This window comes from Temnothorax longispinosus, chromosome 5 (assembly GCF_030848805.1).
Source record: "Temnothorax longispinosus isolate EJ_2023e chromosome 5, Tlon_JGU_v1, whole genome shotgun sequence".
In the NCBI taxonomy this organism is placed as follows: Eukaryota; Metazoa; Arthropoda; class Insecta; order Hymenoptera; family Formicidae; genus Temnothorax; species Temnothorax longispinosus.
In genome coordinates this window covers 4696877-4719490 of record NC_092362.1, presented here as the reverse complement: position 1 = coordinate 4719490, position 22614 = coordinate 4696877, and the positions used below count along the sequence as shown (strand labels likewise).

Sequence of the window (22614 nt, the reverse complement as noted above, 5' to 3'; positions counted from 1 at the left end):
AATGTGGATGTACAAGAATACCTTTAGAACGACTGTTAATATGAAGTACCTATTTCTGATCACCTCTCTCTTTAACTCTTGCACTTAAAATAATAAAAGGTTAATGTTATTTCAGAAAGCATCTACCTACAATGACTTTTAATTCATTAGAAATGTTATGTAACAATATCGCTTTCTAAAATTTTACACTTGAGAGTTGGTTGTTAGAAACTACAATACGCGTTGTGTGTGTGTGCGTTTGGGAGGAGAGAGGCAAGTATATTACCATAACACGAATTTCCGTGAAAAATGATTAAAGTTCAATTGTTCAATATATTTAATACTGTCACTCGCGCGCGCGTGTGGGGAATAAAGTAAATAGGGTAAACTCAAGTAAGATGACCATAATACAGGAAAGATGGCCAACTCATGTTCATTCGATGTTTCATGGCGAGCTAGATTAAAAGAACATATAGGTTGGCCATCTTTCCTGTATGGCCATCTTACCCGAGTTTACCCTATTGAAATTACACGTCCACTGTCCGGCGCTCTAGCGATCGTAGACTCGGTTGAATTCTTTTGAGCGTGCGCATTTGACAAATCCGAAAATCCGATTTTCCTCGACGAGCGGCCTAGTGAACAGGCGCATCGAAAATTCGATTTTGTAAAGCTTTCATGTAATATATCGCGCCCAGGCTCCGCGACTCGAGTCACAGCGGAATATGACGCTTAATATAACTCTATATACCCCGGCGAAACGACCAAACTTTCCGAGGGACATAAATTCGCAGCGCGACTTCAAGACGTTCATAAACGCCTCGCTACGTTTCGTACGATTTACGAATGTCCTAATGAATTTATTAACGTAAAGTTTAAGCGTCTGCGGAAGGATGTACGGAATTCGTTCGCGCGAGAGGCGAGCTGGAACATTTTCCTTACCTTTTTATGCGACTCAACTTCAAGCGATTTAGATTTCGCATTTTTAATAGCGATAAAAGTTCATTGATCTGTTTCAAAATAATAACTCCGAACTTTAATAATTAGAAACGATGTTATACATTAGAAATAAAATTTAGTAAGTAAAAAAAATAAAAAAGTATATTTCTTGCCAAATAAATAGATATGTATAATAAGAAAAAACCTTCAATGATCAAAATTAGTGCTCTCTCCAAGACAACTCAGAGAAATGCTTTGACATCAGAAAGTTGAAGATTTATTCAGAAAGGAAAAGCCTTTTCCTTTAGGTTGACTACAAGAAGTGATCACGTTTCGTTGCTATGTTGCTACTGCAGAAAGAACATAAAAGGTTTGAAATATCTAATACGTAAACTTAATACATTTTTTCCCCTTTATTTAATAAAGTCACTCTTAGAAACTTCTTTTATCTCTTTAATTACATAATATTTAATTATATAAGGTTTCTTTGAGAAGCAGAATTTCGAAACGATGAAAACGACGAGTCTATTGTCACTGAGTTCACAAAAACACTCATTTGCAACGTGACTCACCTCGCATAGAAAGTCGAGCTAAAGTCGACTCGACTGCAAGATGTAGATTGCATATAATGAAATGCAACAAATGGAATGCGAGTGGCAAAAGATTAAAGCTTGTTCCGGTATTCAAAACGCTGCGAGAAAACGAGCTGGGATAATACCGGGTGATTGAAAGGACGGCGTCGGCGTTAAGGCGAACATATACACAGGTCAGGCTTAGCGACGCGACGTGCCGGGCGCGGTATCCGATTTCAAAGCGGGTGATAACTGAAAAAGTATATTATTCGACGGACGCGCCATGCGTAGCGCCCGGTCGTTAGGCAGGAAGTATCACGCGGCTTCCGTCCCGCGGATTACGAGGCAAAGTCGCGAAAAATAAATGACGCCGAGTAGCGAGCAAGCACGTTCCTACCTCATCTCTCTCTCCCTCTCTCTCTCTCTCTCTTTCTCTTCCCCTTTGTCTGGGGCATAATTGCGATAAATCCGCGCTCAAGCCGTGCGCCCGCGGATGCGGGTCATGCTGATAAATTGCGTCGCACGTTCGAGGCGACGAGAAAAGCGCGGGCGGACGACGGAAAAATTGCTCGCGGTCGCCGCGCGTGAGGGATGGAGCGAACGAGTCGGGAGGGATAAGAAACGCCTCGGTTTCTGATATTATATACGGAAACGAACGCTCGGCGGTAACGACACTAACGACTAGACAGCACGGAAAAAGCGACCGTTAGCCAGATAGCTGGCGGCGCGGTCTCCCAGCCCACGTGATGATGTTCGAGCTTTTTTCTTTTTTGGTTTTTCGAGAATAGATTCTGGAGAGATCCACCACGACGCCGGATATCTGTCATCTGTAACGTGTCGTGAAAACGGACGGTGGACCACTTCGCGTGGAGCATTTCTTAAGCAGGGACCCGGACTAGACTGGAACCGAAACCGAAAACCATACCGTTACCGGTACTTTTGTCGAACCGAAACCGTAAACCGTATGGAAATTTTATAAAGCCTACAGGGGTCGAAACATCAATAAAAAAAATCTATTATTGGATAAACATCTTTGTTTCGAATCTGGACGAAGTTTATTTGCCCAGAAAATTAATTCTTCAAACTTCGAAAGTTTACAGCGATTAAAACGTTTTCGTTAGATTTATTCAATGCCGCAGAATTTGTTTACGGAAAACATAAGCCGTCAGGCCTGAGGCTGGCGGTATGGGCAGTCGATTCGTTGGGCTGCGCCACGAAATCCAAATATCTTCCACCAACTGCACTTGGCAAACGTTCTACGTAGTCTGTTCGTAGCCCGGAGCTCATTCGCCAATCACGGTGCGCGCTACTTCTTTTTTCCCCTTTCTTCCACTCACCCTCATACGTGCGTTTACTATTCTTCCTGTGCAAGGGAACATCACTATGTCTCTAATCGTACGTTGTTACGGTTTCCGTTTTTCATCTCGAGTCTCATTACTCCTAGCAACCTGGCAAAAATCACGAACGTTGTATTCGGGCAAAATCAGCGAATCATTAGAAGAAATGTAAAGATGTAACGGTTTTTGTTAGACAGGGATTAAATTTGCATTTGTTGGAAGTCACAATCAGAAATTTTAAATAAACACCTGACATATTTAACAAATCAACTTTGTTTATTATTCGGATTATTACTGGATTCAATTATTATTGAACCATTCTAAAGTAAACTCTCACTGATCTTTCGCACCTGTTTGTGCAACCTCACTCTTAGTTGCCAAATCAATTAAATAGATAAAAATAAAAAAAGCGAAATCTCTATGAAAAGTAAAACTTTATACACACATAAAAATAATCATTCTACAGCCAAAGAAAGTACTTACTTATTTTATTTTATTTCTTTTAAGTAAGTTTTCTTACAACAAAGAATATTTTTTTACTAATAGTTTTCAAATATCTCGACACAAGTCTTTGGAAAGCCAGAATATTGTTTTGAGTAAATGTAATGCTTATAACGACTTTATAGTAGATTTGCGGATTAAGTATTTGATAAATTATGTATCCGCAAATCTACCATAAAGTCATTGTAAGTATTACTTTTACTCAAAATAATATTCTGGCTTTTCAAAGACTTGTGTGTTAAGATATTTGAAAACTATTAGTAAGAAAATATTCTTTGTTGTAAAAAAACTTACTTAAAAGAAATAAAATAAGTAAGTGCTTTCCTTGGCTGTAGATGAATGATTATTTTTCTCTGTGTGTAAGAACGAGAACAACGTAATTTTAATTCATCTTCTGCAATGGTCTTAATTTTTTTGAAGATACGGTACCGGTTTCGATTCCGGTCCTGTATTAATTTCCTGGGCAAATAAACTTCGTCCAGATTCGAAACAAAGATGTTTATCCAATAATAGATTTTTTTTATTGATGTTTCGACTACTGATGCGGATTAATGAGGCAGTTAAAAAAAGCAGAAGCTGATATTAGGCACTTACCGGCCGATGCGCAACAACGGAGTTGTAAGTTGTAACCCTGCGTTGATCTGTAACATAAAAATATATTTACATTAAAGCAAGGTCCAATCGATACTTGAAGTAAATAATCAGATATCTGATTTTAAAATGCAAGGGAGAGAGAGCAATAAGCGAGAGAGAAAGAAAGAGAGAGAGAGAGAGAGAGAGAGAGAGAGAGAAAGAGAGAGAGAGAGAGAGAGAGAGAGAGAGAGACGCGACGTAATCTCTTCTCGCGTATGCCAGAGATCGAATACCGAAATTGGTTAAATCTCGAACGATATTGTACGAATCAAGTCGCGCTTAAAAAGGTGACGGAATCCGCTACAGGACTGACAGGACAGCAAAATAAATAAATAAATAATTACTTACTCCACGGTTGCCCCGCTGTCGCCCGAAGCCTCCCAGGCCTCCTTCTCCTCTCCTCGACCCTCCTCCGTTGATCCGTTGTCGCATCTTCGTCGGCGCACTCACTCACGACGCGACGCGACTCATTCACTCGCGAAAATCGACGATATCGTCGCTTATGATCGCGCGACACTTGGCGATACTTTGCACGACACTCCCGGTATTAATCTCGCGACGCGGTATACGTACTCAGGTACACGACAACGGAAAAATTACGGCGGAGAAGCGATGAACGATGCTACCTATACAATAATACGCGATCCGCTTGACGCCCGTGACGCCGACGTCCCGCAGCCCCCGCAGGTAGACGCTAAAATGGCGGAGAGAATTTCATAAATCACGCGGCCAACTTCACTCGTCACTCGCCACTCGCCACTCGCCAGAAGCAACCGTCACGCGTCGCGAGAACGCTACACTTGCTGCTTGTCAAGCATTTTTGGTAAAGTGCAATTAAATCGTCGATTTATGAACACTGTCTATCCCCTACAATCACCACATACTCATCACCACACTATCAAAAGTACGAAGTTAAACGTACGACGTTAACAGAGACTGTGATGGGGCCTCGGCTCGCGCTAATTAAACATGTAACATGTAACGGCGCGCGGCGTTACTTCCACACTCGTATCTTTCATTCGTCTTCCGAAAACGACGCGGACGGCAAAACTTTACTCCGAAGCCGCGCGACACGACGCGAGGCGTGAGAGGCGAGAGGGGCGAGTCAAGTTGGCGGTTGAGACCAATCATCCGAAAGAATGTGATCGAAAGTCAGTATTACCGAATACGATATACCTCGGTATCCGTATAAATTCCGCGAGACACATGTATATCACAGATCACAGTAATCCGAAATGTGGACGCGGGCGGGCGGGCGGCGGGCGCCGCGGCTAACGTAACGGCTTCTCGGCAGTCGGCGCACAAGGCACAAACAAGTAGTAGGGAAAAAGTGGGAGTAGGTGACTCGGCTCGCCGAACGCGCGCTCGGCGCGCGTCGTGCCTAGTCACCTATCCCCACTCCACCCCTCCCTGCTCGAGCCGCCGTCGCCGCCGAAAAGTCAAGCTGGCGCCGCTGGCGGCGCCCGCGGCCTTGTCCGGACGTCACTGCTCTCGGAATGCCGCGCCGATACGCTGGTATTTCGTTTATCATGCGACAAATTTTTCAAGCACGTTGCTCGGTTGTAAGATAGAAAAGTTCTCGAGCCTCTAGAAATCCTCTATCTCGTAGCGAATCAGTACGCTTGACGACACATGAAATATCAGCCTTAATACACGAATTGCCGAGTCCGGCGCGGGCGACTGAGAGATTACGGAAAACTGATGTGATCTGTCGAATAATTAGTTAATACATATGTGCCTCGCGGGATTTATACGGATACCGAGGTATGTCGCATTCGATAATACCGACTTACCGACTTAATTACGATCACATTCTTTCGGATAATCGATTTCGCTTCTCAACCGTCAACTTGACTCGCGTCTCGCGGCTCGGCGTGTTGGCGTGTGTCGCGCGGAGCTTAAAGCCTGTTCTACAATGAAAACGCAAAACTCTAGCCGCAACGTTGTCGCGACAGCCAATCAGAAGCGTCAATGGCAAAATGAAATTGCCGTCGTTTTCGGAGCACGGATGAAAGAACGAGCGGACTCTAAATCGAGTAACGCCGCGCCGTGTTTAATTAAAGATCACAATCTCTATTAACGTCGTACGTTTAATCGCGTAATTAATCGTGTTTTGATATGTAGTGATTGTGGCGGATAGACACAGTGTTCATAAATCGATGATTTAATTGCAGTTATCCGAAACCGTTTCACGAGCAGCAAGTGTAGCGTCCGCGCGACGGTTCAGACGGTTGCTCCGGGCGAGGGGCGAGTGAAGTTGGCCGCGCGATTTACCAAATTCTCTCCGCCATGTTAACGTCTACCTGCGGAACGTCGAGCGTCACGGGCGTCAAACGGATCGTATTATCATACAGGTAGAGGTAGGATCGTTCGTAGCTTCTCCGCCGTAATTCTTCCGTTGCCGTGTAACAAAGTACGCGCCGCGTCGCGAGATTTATACCGGGAGTGCCGTGTGCAAAGTGTCAAAAGTGTCGCGCGATCATTTAGCGACGATATCGTCGATTTTCGCGAGTGAATATCACGCGTCGCCGCGTCGTGAGTAAGTGCGCCGATGGAGGAGAATCGAGGAGAGGAGGAGGAGGCCTGGGAGGCATCGGGCGACAGCGGAGCAACCGAGGGGTGAGTAATTATTATTCGTTCATTAGTTTACTGCCCCGCCAGTCCGGATTCCGTCACTTTCTCAAGCGCGACTTGATTCGCCCATTACGCGCGCGGTACTCATTATTCATTATTCATACATTACCGTTCGAGCTTTAACGCCGCGGCGCAATTCCGCTATTTCGGTATTCGATCTTCGGCATACGCGAGAAAAGAAATATTAGATACGTCGCGTCTCTCTCTTATTCGCACGGTCGTAATATTAATTTCACGATTTTTCACGGATTAATGCGAACGAGTTAATACGCAGAAATATGCAGTCGCGATTGTTTCTTGTATTAGCATTTTAAAATCACATATCTTAAAATAATGTTAGAAAAATTTAACGGGCGCTACATATAATTATTTACTTCAAGTATTGATTCTTGGACACTATATTAATGTAAAAATATATTTCTATGTTACAGATCAACGCAGGGCTCAACTTACAACTCCGCTGTTGCGCATCGGCCGGTAAGTTATTTGTTTATTTTTTTTTTTATTTTACTCTCGAGGCAATGGATTCGTAAAATTATTAAATTAGAGAGTTATTGCTAAGAGAAAGCTTAGTTCAAATTATCCAAGGATGAAAAATGGTTTGTTCAGTATGTGATACTTCCATATATATTACATATTCATATGAATATTATACGCTAAATATATGCGACATCATGCGACTAAATAAATGAACATTTTGCCGGTTATTATAAATTATTATCACGATTGTACTATAATTCAATGTTTATGTTACCTAATATTATCTAAACAATACCGAGAGAGGGAGAGGGAGAGAGAGACAGAAACAGAGAGAGAAAGATATATGTATATGCACACGCAACTCATAAATTTAAAGTTGCAAAAATACGTTAAATAATGGCTAGTTATCGAACGTACCGCATTAATATCACGCAAATGTTATGAATATAATGCACAAATATTTGCGGGGTAACCGGAAACTTGTCCAATTTATGCTGTGGGCAAAGGAACACCGTTAAATATGAAATGTAAAAGACTGCGTAAAATTTTCAGAGACGTAATTAGCCACTGTTTACACACTCCTTACTACTTACACTTTTATGAGAGAGAGAGAGAGAGAGAGAGAGAGAGAGAGAAGAAAAGAGAGTCTGACATTAATCTATCGTAGGCTGACTTAAATGGATCGCTGCGCTTTACATCGAGCGCAAGCAAACACGAAATTCAAATACAGATTCCGCATACGTAACGGTAACTTCCGCCCGACGGCGGATGTTAATTTATTGATTTCTCCTCTTTTACTCAAAATTGAGGACAGAAAAGGGAAAAGAGGAAGACAGGAGTTTATAAAAAACGCAGTATTAATGTCTCCTTAACTATCACTAACATGAAAGAGTAGATACCATAATTTTGCAGCATTCAAACAGCTTCGTCGCTTTTACATTTCATAAAGAATATTTTTTTGCACTTTTTTAAGTAATATAATAAAATAATAGATTTTATAAGTTTAATACTTTCTATATATATATATATATAAATCTGAATCAGTGACGAGTAGAAATATGTACATCATACATGCAGAAATAAATGAAAATAATATATTTTATACACTGTTTTTACGATATATTTATAGTAAGTATTAGCGCGAAAATTATCTCCTTTTTTAATTACTAAGCCTTTCATATAAACTTCTTTTTATTTCTACTTTTAAAATTATGTAAAACAGTTTGTCTATACTTACAAAAATAGAAGAACTTCTGACATATTAAAAGATGTAGCGTGAGATAAAACAGAAGGACACAATTAAATTAGTTTAATTAAGCGACATCGAAGACGTATATTGACTTATTTTACTCTCGAGGCAATGGATTCGTAAAATTATACGTAGGTAAAATTAAACGTTAGGTAAATAAAATGTATGTATGAGAAATGAGCTGATAAAGAAAAGTACAGGCTTCTAACTGGTTTATACCGCGGGATAAAATAATCGTTCAAACTCAACTTTTCGTTGATTCACTCTAATTTGGAATCGAAGTGCATCGCTAAAATGATAGAATAATATTAGCGGACAGCTTTTCATCCTCTGTTGTGCTTTGATGTAACTGTTATGTTTCCTATCTCCTTCCGCTTTTGCTCGTGTCCCTTCTATATATCTAACGCGCGGATACACATACAGCTGCCGTCTTTATAAACGCCATCGCCAGACTGACCGTCGCCAAAGCGCTCGTCGAAGGAGCCGTTTGTACTCTTGCATTTTTCTACTCGTTACTTTTGAATATATTCTGTACAGTGACAAAGGATGATGCAAAGAAATGGATCGATAGAACAGTATAGGTGAAGAGAAAAATGAATAGCTTTGGATGACGGTAAATGGCGAACTTAAAATTACATAAGATACTATGAAAAGTCCGGTGTTTCCCATTTTGAATATTCCTGCGAATTAATTCTTGTTTTTTTTTTCGAATAAAATACATTATTAACATATATTAACATATTTTCTCTCTCGGACAATATTTTTTGGAACTTATTGATTATAAATGTATTTGATTATAAAATTAATGTTTTACGTAATATTATCTTAAACATTAGTTATTTTGTAACAATTACGTGATTCATATAATATTACATTATATTATTGTCAGCCAGCGGGCCAATTACAAATTAATTCATTTTGCAAGTAAACGTTATCTTTAACACGGATAGAACATAATATGCAGTCGGGAATTTTCAATCTCTCTTATAATTATTAATAAATAACAGAAAGATATTACTTCAAGAGTGACAAATAAGTGACAAGCAGATTTGAAACATAATATTTCACACCCCGTGTAATAATTCATTCTGTTTTCTCTTTATCTGACTTTATCGAGCTCTCTGATATTAAGATCTACTATTAATTTCTGGATTACACGTTGGCGTGTTAAATAACATGTGCTATATGTCATAGCGCGCAAAGTGTTAAGCTCTTTACACACGAGTTGTCCCCTGATCGACGTTGTCGTTGTCGTAAGTTCCATTATTTTCAGTCGCGAACGCAGGGCGCCCTTGAACGGGCGTCATGATAACGCGTCTCTCGTGAACACATATGTACGTGCGTGTACGCGCCTATGTACAACGTGTATGCCTAGGATCGTGTAAACGACGGCGACAAACGTTGCATGCGGCATTGACAAATTGTTCTGTTTGGTGTCATTGAACACGCGGGCCCGCGTCGCGAGTGCGGGCGGTCTTCACTCGCGTCGAAATGACGGAGTCGCGTGGAAAACGGCTTGATTGGGGATGGAGGGCGGGGGGGGGCGGGGGAGGGAGAAGAGGAAAGGGGTAGATTGCCGGGGCCGACTACGGATCTGTTGGAACCGTATAATCTCGCTCGCCGGCTTTCACGCGGTTTACTCGCCCGTGGCGTATGAGAGAACGTAGGCACGCGAGAAAATTGCAAACGGACTAAGATGGATTGGGTCCGAAACGACTTTATCGGGTGTATTCCATTGCGCGCGAAACGAGCAAAACGATCTGCCGCTTTCAGCTGGTAGATTTCGAGCGATTAGTACGCACTTAGTCCACCGTAAATCAGTTACACCTTCATGACTAAAATAAGTCAATATACGTCTTTGATGTCGCTTAATTAAACTAATTTAATTGTGTCCTTCTGTTTTATCTCACGCTATACATCTTTTAATATGTCAGAAGTTCTTCTATTTTTGTAACTATAGATAAACTGTTTTACATAATATTCAATAAAAGTTAATCGCCAGTGATGAAATAATTAGGTATAGTTAAACGGCCTGACAAACAGTTTGTTTGGAAAAATTATACGTATATATATATAGACATATATGGTATACAGTAACTCGTTACGATCCTATTTCTCTTATTATTATTCACGTCGCCTGAGAAAGACGTTTCAAACTATTATTAACCGGCTATTGCGATAAATATTACCACATGCCTCGGTAGTCGAATTGGTACGACGCCCTACACGGAATGAGGGAGGTTCCAGGTTCGAACCCTGGCTGAGGTAATATTTTTCGCAATAAATTTTCTTTACAGTATTTAGATAATTAAATCGAGTTAATAAAACTTGCCAGTCAGGCCGTTTAACTATACCTAATTGTTTTACATAATTTTAAAAGTAGAAATAAAAAGAAGTTTATATGAAAGGCTTAGTAATTAAAAAAGGAGATAACTTACGCGCTAATTCTTACTATAAATATATCGTAAAAACAGTGTATAAAATATATTATTTTCATTTATTTCTGCATGTATGATGTACATATTTCTACTCGTCACTGATTCAGATTTATATAGAGAGTATTAAACTTATAAAATCTATTATTTTATTATATTACTTAAAGAAGTGCAAAAAATATTCTTTATGAAACGTAAAGGCAATGAAGCTGTTTAAATGCTGCAAAATTATGGTATCTACTCTTTCATGTTAGTGATAGTTAAGAAGACATTAATACTGCGTTTTTTATAAACTCCTGTCTTCCTTTTTTCCCTTTTCTGTCCTCAATTTTGAGTAAAAGAGGAGAAATCAATAAATTAACATCCGCCGTCGGGCGGAAGTTACCGTTACGTTTGCGGAATCTGTATTTGAATTTCGTGTTTGCTTGCGCTCGATGTACAGCGCAGCGATCCATTTAAGTCAGCCTACGATAGATTAATGTCAGATTCTCTTTTCTTCTCTTTCTCTTTCTCTCTCTCTCTCTCTCTCTCTCTCTCTCTCTCTCTCTCTCTCATAAAAGTGTAAGTAGTAAGGAGTGTGTAAACAATGGCTAATTACGTCTCTGAAAATTTTACGCAGTCTTTTACATTTCATATCGGTGTTCCTTTGCCCGCAGCATAAATTGCACGAGTTTCCGGTTACCGCAAATATTTGTGCATATTCGTATAACATTATATTCGTAACATTTGCGTGATAATGCGGTACGTTCGATAACCAGCTATTACTTAACGTATTTTTGCAACTTTAAATTTATGAGTTGCGTGTGCATATACATATATCTTTCTCTCTCTGTCTCTCTCTCTCCCTCTCTCTCTCTCTCTCTCTCGGTATTGTTTAGATAATATTAGATAACATAAACATTGAATTATAGTACAATCGTGATGATAATTCATAATAACCGGCAAAATGTTCATTTATTTAGTCGCATGATGTCGCATATATTTAGCGTAGAATATTCATATCAATATGTAATATATATAGAAGTATCTCATACTCAACAAACCATTTTTCATCCTTGGATAATTTGAACTAAGCTTTCTCTTAGCAATAACTCTCTAATTTAATCGCGAAAGAGATTATTATTAGTCGCAAGCTTCTACATTTCTAGTTATGAATATAAACGATAATCGGATAATATTTCTGATCAATATTCTGGAATACTTGTTAAAAGAGAATCTAATCAAAATTAAATAGAGAATAAGATTGAAATTTTTGTTTTCTCGTTTATCTACCAACCAATTCGTTACTTACAATCGTCATGATTCAGAACCATTGGTCACTTTACATTAAGAAAAACTGATTCCAAATTAATAAAAGAAGTATCATGCATTACGTAAATCTGGGTGAACTTGCACACATATAAACATATCACGGCCACTCTGCAATATATAATTAGGGTACGGAAATTCGTAAGGTTACGCGAATCTTCCCAGGCGGGTGGTACTTACGTACTAAGACGGTCCAGAGAGACCTATCGTAAAGCCATTTGCGCGCGCGATCGGAAATGGGAATTTCCGACTATCATATTTTCTAGTAAAGAAGAAGATATTATGGACTCCACTGGTGATACGGAATCCCAAGGTATCGCCTCTACATTTTGTACTGTGATTTAGTGACAATTTTAGCAGAATTATTAAAGGAAACAGTTTATTAAGAATAGTTTTATTAAACGGTACTATAACTTTAACACTTTTGTTTTTTCTTTGCTATTTCTTCTCTGCAAAATGAACGTGTCGTTTTCAAAACCTTTGTAATACCGATAATTAAAAGTCAAATAATGAGCATATCCGTTCCCATGTATTCACATATATGTAACCGCAGTTATTAACTTCCCTGTCGATAAAGACATCCGTGCTGGGGGTGTTTACGAAGTACGTATCGCTCCCTCGAATGGGTACTTCGTCAGAGCACTTCCTGTCTCGCATAGCACACGAAGGAGATCGTTATTCTTCTCGCAGACGTGAGGGGTCTTTTAAGGATCATCTCTGTTCATGGGGATGCTGCTCTTTTCTGCCCTTCGCGATTCACGTACGCTCGAACCGGACCAACGAACGTGCCGGGCGCCACTTAAGCATCCGTCTCACGTATCTTAGCGGTCGCCGATCGTCATTGGACACTAAGCCGGACGCGACAATTGTTCGGGGAACAATAGCGGGGGTCACGAACAAAGACCAAAAACGAGCCAATGGGGCGCAGGGTCGCGGGCCTCTGAATCAGTACCTGTAAAGGAAGAAAAAAGAGGATGATTGTGAGATAGTACAGGAGGAAAAACAGAGAGAAAGAGAGCGAGAAGAAAGTGGTAAAGAGAAAGAAAAGAGAAAAAACAAAGAGAACAAACCGAGGAAAAGAATGAAGGCCGAAGAAAGACTGAAAAGCTGAAAAAGAAAGAGAGAGAGAGAGAGAGAGAGAGAGAGAGAGAGAGAGAGAGAGGAAGGAAAAGGGAGCGGCTATGTCACGCTGGCTCGATGCCAACCAATTACGAATGTAAAGTTATGGTAATGTTGATATCGAACGCGGAGCGCGAAAAAAAATAGCCGTAATAAAACCGGGGAAAAACGTATCTCTCTCGTCGGCCGTTCGCGCGTCCGTCTTCGGACTGTCACTTTCTGCCGTTCCCGCAACATACATTATTCACCACATTTTCCCATGCGTACTCTCTAAGCTCGCCTATCGCGCGTAAGATAATTGAAATCCAATACGTTTGTCGGCTAGGCGTAGCCAGGAGCCGTTAATTTCGATGCGTTTCTCCGCCCAGCGGGGTTTCATTCGCGGCCAGTTGAGTAGATGAGACGACGATAGAGCCAGGCCATTTTCTGGGATATGCATTTAATACGATTATATCTCGACTTTCGATTGTGAATAATTGAACTGACAATAAAATTTTTATGCAGTCGATGAATCTGTCCTGACAAAGCCATATATTCTTACGAGGACAAAATAATGTTTATAACAAAATAATTTTGTAATAAATTTTAACAATAAAATAATTCCGCTTTTATTTCGCAAATAGTATCTAATAAAATGCTGTAGTGTGTGCTCGCGTGACATTACAAGCATCGCGTTTTAGACGGTACAAATGTTTAACAATCGTTTAAACAATACACGGAGAAATATTCGTTCGACGCGTCAGAACCGGTGGTAACTATTGTCAGCCCGGACGTTACTATCGGCTGAGAACAACATGTGCAAATCTCGCCTGTCATTTCAATGGGCTCGCTCGCCGTTAAAACCACGATCGGATTTGCCGTTCAATCCGACTTACGATTAAAGTTGAAAAAGATCCGCATTTTTCAAGAGCATTTTTCAAGAGTGCATTACATATTCTTTCAAGAATAATCGCATTACACTACTTGTATCAATAAAACATAACGCATTTAAGAACATCTGGTTTTTAAAATACATTATTTATTATAAAATTCTCTTTGGCGTTTTTGAAAATAAAGCCTTGTTTCTCCGGATTCTCTAATTTAAATTGTATCTTTATTAATTTCATCAAGAATTTAATTAAAAATTTTTAAAAATTATAATAACCATAAAATTCTGTCAAAAATATATTTACGTTGACTTGTTTGATCATAAAAGAAGAAGGGAAAAAAACATATTGGTCATTTATTGTTGCATCGGTACTATCCGCGATAAGCGCAAACAAGTGGCGGCGATGCCTCGTAACGACGCGTCGTTTGCAATTTTTACGTTTGCATTGCAAATTTGTAGTTGCAGTAAGCACGCCGTGGCTTTTGTACTGTACCGGTGACGCGCGCGATGTGACGCGATTAACGAGCGCCGAGTTGTCGCGTATTGCCGGATGCACGCGTACGTGCTTGCACACCGCCAGCGGAGCATTATAATTCATTAATAATTAACGAACTGCTAATGAAATGGAACGTCCGTCGCTGCCGAGTCCATTGACTATTGCGACGGTTCGATATCGAGCGATCGTTATAATTTCCATTACGCGGTTATCGAATGCAAATTGCAATGCCTATTGTAATACCATAATGAAAGCACGCAAAGTAGTGCTTGAAAAGTAAAAAATAGTGTTCCATCCAATATATTATCGATTTGGTTTGCATAAAAAACGCTTTTTTTGCAAAATTTGTCTATATGAATAAAAGACTATCAATATCTCTTCTCTCTTACTTAATAATTTTAAAAAGGTCTAAATGGGCAAATAATTTTTCATCGTACATAATAATAACGTGGATCTTACTGGAATACATAACACAGTCACCAGTCAGGTGTAGCTAATAAAAACAAAAATCACATCGCCAGCAAATGAAATTAAGTCAAACGACGCGTTGAATAGACTGCCAAAGAATAGTTTTTCGATCGTCGCGTACGCGTATTTTTGCGGCGAAAATTCACCTTTTTTTTATTTACCTCTCGTCACCGCGCACCGGTCGGATTGCATCTGGCGTGCTACAGCGGATATCTCGCCGAGGTGCTCTTGAAAATAAAGTTTACTCGCAACGGCCGGTCGCACGCGACGACAAACGAATAATCGAGTCAGTTCTCGACGAAGCGCCGACGAAGTTTTACGCAAGTCGGAATTGCCCGAAGGCAATCCCGCTGCCTGCCGCGCATCTAATTAAGCGAGATTAGCGAAGCGACGGGCGCGACGTATTTCGTGCGCGGCGTCCGGGCCCGTCACTCGAAATTCTAATTAAATTATTCTCCAGCTAGACAAAAGTAAATCAAACTCATGTGCGTGCACTCGCACGCGCCCGCGATACCGCGGATGTAATTCGCGTTACACTGCGTGTAAAGTTAATTCATATTATTACGACGTTACCGCGTGGAGTGCCACGTCAACCGCAAAATAGCGGTATCTACCAGGACATTAATATTACGCGTGATGCGACTCGACCTTTACGCGTAACATTCGGAGATGACGTGTTTTCTATTAATTATCCCTGCACGTCTTCGTGTACACATTCGCGAGTTAACATCACCGAAAATTCGGAAATTGCAATATTATTATTGTTTTAATTCTTGCAACTGCGAAACTTTAGATCGCTTTAGATGTTATATTGACATTTTACAGTTGAAATCACTTAAATAAGTAATTACAAAATGATACTATTGCAAATTGATTTTTTGTACCATTGTTTATTAATACAAAGTTGATATTTCCGAATAAAAATTGTTGTGTAAAAAAATATCTTACCTGTGAGCGTGATGCAAAAAGCGATCGCGTCGTGAAAAACCGCCACGCTGATACTTTGAACCGCGTTGTAATTTAATTGAATATGATCGATTAAACATTTTGGCAGATGCTGGTCTGGGTAGGTATACCTTGCGCGCCGCGGCGCCGTCCGTCGGTCGGAAGAGAATTTAATGACGGATGGCGTCAGACGACGGCAGGGAAATTAGATGTGAAGGGAGTGAAGAGAAAGGAAGAAAGAGACCTCAACGTGCCCTCAATCAATCGGAATTTTTATCGACTTTAACGACCGGTTCTCTTAACCATCGCGATAGATGCATCGTGGAAAAAGGTCTTGATGCTGCCGCTTCTAATGTCGAGCTCGCTCAGAGATACTTCCACTCGTTGCGCAATATACACAATGCCGACTGGCTCTTATACAAAAAGAATCGAATGTTTTTACAAGAGAACTGAAAAATAGTCTTTTGCAAAATATAGAAAGAGAGAAACATACCTCGAGTATATAAAAATCTCTGAAAATAATATTATGTGTGTAATTTTATTGAAAACCAAACAATCTAAACACACACACACACACAAACTCTTAAAAATATATCTAAAAACCTTCGAGATGTTTTAGACAACAAGAAAGTTTTAGCGAGATTAAATGCAATAAGGAGTAAAAAATTAAATAAACTTGTTTTGTAAGAGATAACTGGTCTGCGAAGGTTATATGAAATACTGTATTCTATTACAAGAAATTTTTTGCAATTACTGATGTTTTATTACTAATTATAATCTTTAATTCAGTCTTATTATTAATTCCAATTTAATTGAATAGAATTAATTCTAATTCTATTGACACACACACACACACAATATAAAATTATGAGAAAAGTAATAATTATTTATTACAATTGCGTTACAATTATTACTACATATTTATATAATTTTGAAGATTTGGATACAATGTACTTATTCACAATGTACAGTTTGTTCAATTTGTAGCACTAAATTTGGAAGATTTTGAAAAAGTCTATGGAAGTATTATTATGCGCGGATTATGCGAAATATTATGCAAAAGTATTATTATTTATTCAAATTGTATATTAACATACACATTCACGCACATGCACCACATAGGCATCCACACACACACCCTTTCTCTCATTTTCTCTTGCTATCTCTGCCATATCTCTTTTGAAATTACATACATATATATCAGAAGAACGATTTACATTATACCTACTAATGGAAATCTTTTTAATCTACTTATAATAATTACACGATAATTATACACGGTGCAACTACATATACACGTTTATGTCTATTATTTCTACTATTTGTAATTATGCAATTATGTACATAAATTTCTAATTATTTACGCAACATACTAATCCAATACATTATCAGATAACTGACCGATTAATTACGAAAACGAATTTCTCATTATCCAAATCTTGATAATATTACGCACGTATGCGCGCGTGCGTATTTTTGCAATTAAATTATTATCACGGCAAACGTACGTAAGCACGCTTATTAAAAATAGCATTAGACAGAAAAAAGACTGATATAATCAAAAATTGCATTCCAAAAATATAATGGAGCATAGAATGTATAATGGCTAGGTTTGCACCCTGAATTTAGCCCGCGGCCCATACCTCAAATTCGACCTAAATTATTTAGGCCGCCTGCTGTAAACATTTGATAGGCGGCCGAAACTAGCTTCAGGTCAGACTTTAGGTTGAATTTGAGGTATAAACCGCGGCCTAAATGTCCCGGTGTACCCGTGCCCAATGATTTGGCTTTAAAAATCCTGAGACTCTAGTATTAAATTCTTTTTTCTTTTATTTTGTTAATATTGCATTAATATATGTATACTATACGTACAGTTTATATATATATAATATAAACTATTTTATGCAGAGAAAGAAAGAAAAAATAAGATTAGAAAGGAAAGAAACAACTATTACATTCTAAATAAATAAATTCTACATTGCGTTTTCAAGCATTAGTATTCTATTTATTTTTATTCTCTATATAGATTTATAAGAACATTTTTATTTCATATTGCTCATAAAACTAACAATAGCTAAAGATAGCTTTATATCAAACTAATAATTGGCTAATTAAATCGCATAGTCAGCTAACTATTAAAAACAAAAGACGTTCTTTTAGCATAGGCGTTTAATAAAATGAAAAAATTATATAAGTTCTAAATGCCTCTACACGTCATTTCTTCATCTCACTAATGTCTTTAAGTAGAGATGTATGCGTGATGATACGTATTTCCGTGAGGGCGTATTCTCCTTACGACGATCACAGATATCGACTTTGCGAGCGAAGTCGAAGGGTCAGAGAATCTTTTTCGTGTCGCCGGGCTCATCCTCGCGGGTTATGGGGTCGCGAACGATTTACCGTCGTTCCATACCCGTTATACAGGGTGTCGTTGAATCATCGTCAAACCAAACGACATGACCGACCTGCGTATATATGGCAGTTTTATGCGCAACGGTTTCTACCAAGTCCTATACCAGAAGGCGGTACGTTAAGTCAGCTTTAACAGCTTTGCTGAAACAGTCTTTTCACTTTTATAAATTCCGCACAACGCTCTACAGTTTTAATGGTTTCCTTGATGCGGACGAACACTACGAGGAAATCCTGACACAGCGCGCCGACAAACATAAAAAAAGTAAATGTCGCGCATGTAATGACGCGTTTTATCGCGAATTGTTCTCTTTCTCTCTTTCCCTCTCTCATCATTTAATAGATCAAATTATCTTCAATCATTAGGTCTGGTTAGATATACCTATGCAAAAATTTATTCTTACTAATGGCTATAACACATCCATATTGATTGCAGAGATTTTCTGATAGACAAAATGATGTTTACGGTTGATCATTGTACGGTTACTCTAATATTTTTAGACGTTATTATTATAATATTCATAAAAATATAAAATCTATATTTATACAGTTTACTTATAATGCGCAGGTCATATACAAAAAATTTCTTTTAAAAGAAAAACTGTTGTTTAAAAATATCATCTTCGAACGTACTGAATTTATTAAAAATTCATTGTTGATGACAGAATATAAAAGCATGGAACAAAATTTCAACGGAAAAGGAAAAAAGGTTGTAATACACAATTATTAAAAACGAGTTATTGGCTTTTGTGAAAGCCGTGGATTCTGGAAATGTGGGATGACGGCAATAAGAAAGGAGAGTGTATGCCTTGTGATTATTTTTGAGGGAAAAAGCTTTAGACCAAACGAGTTTCCGGAAGACGATTCTTATGCTAAGTACTTATCCTGGAACTTTCTGCACACTCACGTTGTAACACAAGGGTTGGCCTTTCCGTAGTTGAGAAAGTTGCTAAAGGAAAAGAAAGAGAAAAATGAAATTTATGGGGAGCTGGTAAGCAAAAGGGGCGGGTTCGGTGATCAATAAAGCAAAATCTTATCGTATATTAATGGCGCTAAAGTTGCTCTAGCCGAAATTCAATATGATTGACATTGATTTTTTAGCAGAAATCAATATGTTTAACATTGGTTGTTTTTTAGACACAATCTATAACTGTGTATAAAATTAAACGTCCTTACAAATAAAAAATATTAATGACAGCTAAATATTCTTATTTTAATTTAGCAGTACATTCTTATTTTAATGAATATATGAGAACATCTAATATCAAAAAATTATTTAAATTATAATTTTATGCTAAAATAATTTTTACATTTTAGTCCTTATTTTAAATATTCTTTGATTTGGCACTCACGGGAATAAATACGTCTTTTATCTGTCAATTAGAAAGAACAAAACATTTTAATACTTTAATATATGCATGGGAAATATGAGTAATATCCGTTATTTTTTGTCATTTCCTACACTGTATGATATTTAAGAAAACTATTACGAATTATATGCAGTACATTATTTTATACAATGTATATATTACAAGTTGAAGATAATGATTATTTAAAACTACAAATCTAAGACATAACAATAGTTTTCCCCTTCGATTAATACCAAGTCGACCTTGGGCTAATGGTGCTTTAATTTCAACTTTAATGGTCGAGATGTTTAATGTCGAAAATTACGACGTCATAACCCGCGCTGGTCTCCAGCCGAGTTCCCGCTAAGGAAAGCACGACCACGCATTCGTCAAGCAGTCTATGACTAAGGGGGTGCTCGTGATTGTTAGCACACCCTATGTACTACAGGCGCGAATCTCGTACTTCCTCGCTATGACCGTGCCTGCAAGCCATGCATTCCTTCCATTCAGGAATTCATTAAGCCCGATTCTACACAGCCGCGCAAATATAGCTCGCAGACATCAGCTAAACGTCCGACGAGAATTTGGACGCCGGCTTAATCCGCAATTTACGTGGAATTCGAATAATCATACCGTCGAGGGGGAGAACGGTTGCCTTCTTTTTCAACGTAATGCAAAATTCGATCTTCCGCACGTATACTCATTAATGGAAATTAACGTCTTCATTGTATATATGTATACATACATATACACATATATATGCAACGTGTTACTTCATACATGTAATATACATATTATACAATGTACATATTGTATTACGTTAGATATATACAATCTATTAGAGTTTGACTCCTATTCTATTTCTATTTAAGTAGCAACGAAAGAATTTCTACATGCAAAAAAGAGGAAGAGTGCAAGACCCTCATCAATAGTCGATCAATAAGAGACCCTTATCTCTGCCCGTTCTTTATCTATCCGTATTCTCTTCACCGTGCATTCGAGCTCGTTTCCAACGAGCTCAAAATACACTCGGTAGCACTTCGAGACGTGGTCCCATATCCGGCAAATCTTATGCGAACGTAGAATCGACCGTAATGAATTCCTGAATAGGCGGGCTATATACACGCGGAACCGCGGAAGTAAGTCCAATTTGCTCATATCTGCACATGCGTGATGCATGAGCTTCGTATCGGATACGAGGACAGAATACATCCTGTCAACGTGCTGAGTAAACAGTGTCTTCGCGATCAACGGCGCTACGGCGGATCAATTTCCAACCGTGAATGATGGCCGCGGAAGCGTGTCATAGAAATCGGTGTATTGTATAGTATCGAGACCGATCGTTCAAGAAATAGAATAATCGGTTCCTATTTATAACACGCACCGACCGCGACGCCTAAGGAAAACTACAATAAATCTTTGAAATAAAAGCCTGGCGTAATAACGAAGAAAACAAGTAAAATAAAAAAAGAATTTTCTTTCGCTCACCTGTTATTATTATAATTCTTATTATTATCAACATTATTTATTTTATTTATTTTACTTTTGATTTGAATTGTTGCGATACCATATACATCACAATTGACGCAGATTTTGTACATAAATATTTATTGGCTATTCATAAATACTCATTAGCTAGAATGGAAATCACCACCAGCATAAAAAGGATTCGAAGTATAAAAAGGAAGAGATAGAAGGAGTAAAGTATGCCACGCCAACTTAAAGGTATCGCAATTCTATCGCTTCACCAAAAATTATCCTTTTATAACCGCATAACTGTGCCCAACAACATTTGCATAATTTTCATAATGCATTAACGAGATTTCCATCGGAGACACGATGCGCCGAGCGCAAAACTGTATAATCAACGGGCGGACGGGCGTGCGGTCGGCGGACGTGCAAACACGGATGTACTTCCGGTTCACCGCGACGATCGTTTCCTATCGGCTGCGCGTGTCGGTCCATCTAGTACGAATCTCGAAAAGCACGAATCTCACGTTTCCTCATGCGAACGACAGGGATCCGTATATAAGCCTACAACTCACAATCAGTCATACTTTGAGGTACAGCTTTGTAATAATACGCAATACTTTTGTTGCAATTTTTAATAATAATGATATTAAATTCAAATAATTTCGTAACTATCTGCATTTCGTGTTTGCTTAAACTTAGCTATCGAGACACAAGTCAAAGCTATAATCGAAAGTTCACTCAAGAATGTTTCAACTTGAAATATTCTTGATTTCGAGGGAACGCCAGTTAAACTTCGAACATCTTGTCGGGCGACACTCTGTATAATATTGTTCTATGGTGTTACGCAGACGATGATGTATTACAGAAACTCTATCATCTCGCGAGGCAACGCTTTGAATAAAACATCTCGATATCTTTCGAATCGAGTTATACGTCGCGAAGAATAGGAAAACATAAATAACACCTCGCGATAAAAATTCAATGATCATTTCTCATTTTTCATGAGGATGGAGGAGGAATCAGTGTCGGATCGACCTTCCACTTTTGAGGCGGGGAAAGTCATGCTTCAGTTTCGATAAGGAAAGCGTCACGACGTTTAAATCGCACTCTAACGGAACGCTCGACGTCTGTGTATTTGTTGCGGTATTGCGGTTATTCCATTATAAAGGGCCCCCCCTAGATCGATAACGCACACCACGAAATTTGGCCTTATCAGAACCGATAATGCGTTAATGCGAACACAAGCAGCGTTCCGACAAATAGAAATTAGTCCGACAAAATCGACTGTTTAAGAAATAACACTCATTTGCAAAATTACCGGTGAGCCGAGATAACGAAAGTACGGAACGTCTTACGAACATTCTAAGTTTCAACGTAATAAACGTCAAATTGGGCTCGATCGTTACGGATTCGATTATCATGC

General features: G+C 38.8%; 2 protein-coding genes across 2 annotated transcripts in view; both read left to right on the top strand.

The window, feature by feature from the left end:
- The window catches only part of LOC139813229 (major royal jelly protein 1-like), a 129595-nt gene that overhangs the window by 40500 nt on the left and 66481 nt on the right, over positions 1–22614 (top strand). The gene's annotated exons all lie outside the window — the stretch shown is intronic.
- The window catches only part of LOC139813147 (uncharacterized), a 48975-nt gene continuing 32327 nt past the window's right edge, over positions 5967–22614 (top strand). Inside the window, exons 1-2 of the mRNA XM_071778497.1 lie at positions 5967–6577; positions 7024–7069. Coding sequence (XP_071634598.1) covers positions 6510–6577; positions 7024–7069 — 114 coding nt within the window. The 5' untranslated portion in view covers positions 5967–6509. The remainder of the gene's footprint in view (positions 6578–7023; positions 7070–22614) is intronic.